At 37.9% G+C, this 4,861-nt stretch overlaps 1 protein-coding gene across 2 annotated transcripts in view; it reads right to left on the bottom strand.

Annotated features, from left to right (window-relative positions):
• Positions 1–4,861, bottom strand: part of GOLGA3 (golgin A3) — a 29,324-nt gene that overhangs the window by 12,559 nt on the left and 11,904 nt on the right. For both annotated transcript variants that reach the window (XM_009318425.1, XM_009318433.1), the window contains exons 9-12: positions 4,033–4,194; positions 2,851–3,219; positions 1,579–1,656; positions 353–616 (exon numbers count right to left, since the gene is read on the bottom strand). In XM_009318425.1, coding sequence (XP_009316700.1) covers positions 353–616; positions 1,579–1,656; positions 2,851–3,219; positions 4,033–4,194 — 873 coding nt within the window. The remainder of the gene's footprint in view (positions 1–352; positions 617–1,578; positions 1,657–2,850; positions 3,220–4,032; positions 4,195–4,861) is intronic.

Raw genomic sequence — 4,861 nt, 5'->3', positions numbered from 1 at the left:
TCTTTAATCCTTCCCTCTGTGGCCATCACCATAACATGTATAAACAGAGTTCTAGTTTGGTCTTTGTTCTCAGATGGAGTTCACTTTGGGACCAAGGAAACTGCTTCCACATCACACCTCTGCGACCCCTGTAGCGTGCTTCTCCCCACTTACTTACATGAGATGTTAACAAGCATAACATGTATTTACAGAATGTTGGTAGGTATATGCTCAAATGTATAGACAATATTAAATATGTAACCAAGAACCTTAACTTGCAGGTGGTCGTTCTGTTTATTTCTAAAGTTAATAGAAATAGCAATGCATCCTGGATGTGACACTCTCAAAGTCCAAAGTTTAACACCTTCCATACCTGTAGGTGTGTTTCCATATCGTCTCGTTCTTTCTGCACTGACTGCAGATGATTTTCTATTTCCACCATCTGCTGGTGAACCTGAGATACTTCCTTCTGTAGTTTTGAATGTTCAGATTCAAGTGACTGTTTTTCAACTTGAATTTTCAGTAGCTCTCGTTTTAACTCTTTCACTTCTGAGTCCAGCCGCTTCTTTGTAGCTTTCAGTTCACTAATCAGCTGGTCCTTAGAACTTGCATCTCTTCGATAAGCTTCCACCATTACCTTGGACACAAAAGTTTCAAGAGGGCAATGTCACCTCTGCTACAGCTTTACAAATTTAAAAGTAATTTACTATAAAGTATTTACTGATATTCTTTTAGTTTGGGGGGAGGGGGGTGTCAAAGTATACAAACCAGCATCATCTTCTGTAACATATTTACTCTGGTTCAAAGACTTTTATGTAAGCTCAGATATCAAATACCACTATGTATCAGCAGTTCATAAAAAACCCTCTGAAGCAGTATGGGATACTCTTCTTCACATTCTTTATGGAACTGCACTAATTATGTGCCATTTTTTTAAACTAAACTAATTGTAAAAAATTCACCATCCCATGCACACAATTAATAACTTTTTCCATGACAAGAGAGCTTAACTGCGACTGACAGTTTAAACAGCCTTCCCAAACTTAAACCTAACAAGCTAAAACAACCTTTGGCATTAGGTTAATAAGCAATCAAGCAGTAAATTAATGGTGCCACCCTATACATGTGGAACACTAATGGCCTATCAATTTCAAATTAATGTCTCAAAGCTGTGTCAATTCAGACTAAAATTTGCAATAAAGCACTTATTTTCCATCTAATTACTGAAGCAACTATCGTTTTTCAAAGCTGCAGGAAAGTGACGACACTTGAAGATCTTCACGAGTGCTTTTGCAAAAGCAAACCTAGTATCAACAAACCAGAGAGAGATTTTATATGGTGGATCACTTGGCAAACTCCCTGAAGTCCAACGAAAGCATGAATTGGTTGGTGGATCTGCTTTTACGTTAGTTACAGATAAAAATTCAACTGTATGAAAAACAAACTGTATAATTAAGTCACAAAATTCTTTGATACAGAAAATTGAATCAAGTTTCCTCACAAACCCCTCAGAAGTACATGACTTCACTGTTAAAAAAAATAAAGAAAAAAGGTATATTCCTTGGTTTTATTTCTTTGAAATAGTTTGCTTTTGCTTACCTTCTGCTGCAGGAACTGTTCTTTCACTTTTTGAGCCTGTTTTTTAAGGTTGGCATTTTCTTGTTGCAGATTTTCTACCTGCCAGGAGAAAAAAAAAGGCAAACACATTGCTTTACATGCCAAATGTCATATTCTACATTATTTCAAGCAGTGACAGTATCTTTTGCTACGCTTGTACCAATTGCCTCATTAATAAGGATCTTGTTTCTCACTAGGCACCTCAATGGCACTGCTAGATAACACAACGTTTTATACAGAAATACATTCACCCAGGTCACCACAGAGTGAGCCTTGTCAACCCTCAGGAATGCATGAAGTCCCCTTATCCTGCCATTAAAGTTTTAGTGTGCATCATTAGTGTACGTATGTTGTATCCGGATGGCGGCCATTCACACATACATGATCAAATGAAGACACCAGCTGGTTCTTTGCAGGGAAAAAAACCCCAATCTTTATGTCGAATATATTTCCATAGTTCTTCAATACTTCTATTGGTAATACTATCAAGTCCCATTATTATCTTCAAAAGAAATCTCTAAAGATTACCAGGAACTCATAATTGCCAGTATTCAATAAGAAAGCTCTTCGATGGAGCTTCAATACTTTGAAAGATACAGAGCATACATGACTATCAAACTAAGGTGTGAAAGGAAGAGTCACCATAATTTAAAGCAGCCACAAAAAGAATAAGAATATGCATTAGGCTCGATCTTGTAAAATAGTTCAGTGACTAGAAAAAAGCCTCAGTCGGTATACAGCGATAAGCAAAAGCAAACCCTGGTATATTTTTTCAAGAGAAAAGGCACAATTAAACATGACCAAATTACTGCATAAAGATGATGTTTAGTGCCACAGAAAAGCAGCACACTAAAAAATTACTTCCAAAACTGTGATCTGTACTCGAAATTATTGCATTTTAAAACTGGTAGATTTTAGAAAGACGGTGGCTCTTGGAAACAGCCAGAACAAGGTCAGTTAACCTCAGCTTCCCATCCCATGCCACACAAATGCATAAACGCATATAGATACCAAGGGATATTAAACTGTAAGCTCACCAATGATGTAATAGGATGTAAAGTGTCAGATAGTCTACCAACAGGGAAAAATGACAGAACTGATTAAAATATTCCCACTAGCTGAATCTCGCAACTACACAGGTACACAAACTCAGGTGTACCAATCTCCTCTCATGTAATTGGCTCTATCCTGTGTCTGTGGCAATACTTCCCTGCAACAGTTACTTTAAATAAGATACTTGCAGGGATTCATTACCTGGCTTGTCTTGATTGCCATTTCTTGCCTCAGTTGTTCCAAGATTTGTGATGCTACTTCTGTATCTTCTCCAAGGCGCACTGCTCCTTCGTCAAGTTGTTCTTTGCTGGCTTTTGCTGCCTGCAGAGCTACTTCCAAGACAATCTTCTCATTCTGCAAATACTGGATCATGTCATCTTTAGAAGTAGTGTCACTCTGGAACTCTTCTAGTCTGGCCTTCAGTTCATCATACTGTGTTTGCAGGTCATCCAAGGACTGCTCTTTGGTGTGCAATGTCTCTTGGGTCAGAGTGAATTGCTTCATTAGGTCTAGGTGTTCTTGCTGTAAAGATTCAAGCTGCAGATCTCGCTGATGCAAAGTCAATTTGACCTGAGAAGAAGTATTTTAAGATTAAATTCATACAAAATGAATGTTATCTTTGCAAATGTGCTCCAATCAAAATAAAATATTTTAACTCGATATTTTAGCTTCTAGGAGAAAATAGCAGAAGGTGAAAATATTTTTTAACTTTCCTAGGCCACTTCTTCTATTTGCTCTATTAATTACATTGATTGCCTTCTGCAGCATCTGTAACTCACACGCTAAGCAACGACCAGAATGACAAACCTAAAATATTCTTAAGTAACATTCACAGTATTCTAAATTTTTATTTGAAAAATGTGTCCACAGTAGACATACTGGGTAAATTCAGTGTTATTAATGATAATGCCATATAATTACATGGAATATAATACTGAGCTATCACATACTTCATCTCATTCCAGCCCTTAACATGCTGCCTTTGTAACGTTACAAGGTTAAAGCATGACTCTGTAGCGAAGCGCAGATTTATTACGCTGTAAGTGTATATGATATCCTGACTGCCTAACAATTTTGAACATGGATCTATGCTTCTTGTCTATCCTTAGAATAATCACATACTGTATTCGCTAAAAAAACCCAAAAAAACAACATTTACAAGACAGCAGTTCTAACATTTCAAAAAAGTACTGTTACTGAGATGGTTAAAAAAAGGGCACCTTTTCACCTGGGACGGGGTGACTTTGATATGGACTTCATTATTGCAGCAATCTTTCAGGTTTTCAAAGAAGTTTAGAGCTCAGGATCTATTTACTATTGCCTTTTCAGCCAAATAAGTTATCTCCCTTGAAACCCTTGGGAAGTTACCTAACAACAGTCTACCTGTTCCAATTCTTGCTCCAATGTTGCTGCAGAATCAGCCATTTTCTGAAGCTGTTCTTTCTCATCCTCAAACTCCTCTAGTTTTCTCTGCAAGTCTTCTTCCACCATGGTTTTAGCCTCCTGGATCTGCATGAAGGCAGCTTCTTGATCTAACATGTCAGCCTGCACAGAAAAAACAAGGAATCAACTTTTACAATTTCAATGGAGGGGGAGGGGCGGGAAAAAGGAAAAAAAAATGACGACTAGAAAAAGGTAAATTATCAAGAAAGTTTCTAGAGAAAAGACACAAGCAAAAATAATTCTGATGTCTGCCTTACACACCTGTATGTCTTTACTGAAGTCACCCATTCATATACTTAAGACACTAGAGTAACAGTGAATGCCTTGTATAGTTGTGACAATCTGAATTCCTCTTAAATAACACCATGTCCTTTCTGAATTGATGAAACAAGATGTAAAGAAAAAGAATCTTTATTAAAATTAAGCTGTTTGGAAAAATCTCTGAAATAAAAGAGATTCCTTGGATGCTGCAGCTACTCCATGAAACAGCCATTTACACAGCCGCTATTAGTAGCACCAGAGATGGAGTGTGTCCTGGTTTTGGCTGGGAAAGGGGTAATTTTCTTCCTAGTAGCTGGTACAGTGCTGTGTTTTGGATTTAGGATGAGAATAATGTTGATAACACACCGATGTTTTGGTTGTTGCTGAGCAGTGCTTACCCTGGTCAAGGACTTCTCAGCTTCCCGTGCTCTACCGACTGAGCAGGCTGGAGGTGCACAAGAAGCTGGGAGGGGGCACAGCCAGGACAGCTGACCCAAACTGGCCAAAG

This window comes from Pygoscelis adeliae, unplaced genomic scaffold (assembly GCF_000699105.1).
Source record: "Pygoscelis adeliae isolate BGI_AS28 unplaced genomic scaffold, ASM69910v1 Scaffold410, whole genome shotgun sequence".
Lineage (NCBI taxonomy): Eukaryota > Metazoa > Chordata > Aves > Sphenisciformes > Spheniscidae > Pygoscelis > Pygoscelis adeliae.
The sequence above is the reverse complement of the archived record's forward strand: the minus strand, read 5'-3'. Positions and strand labels throughout refer to the sequence as shown.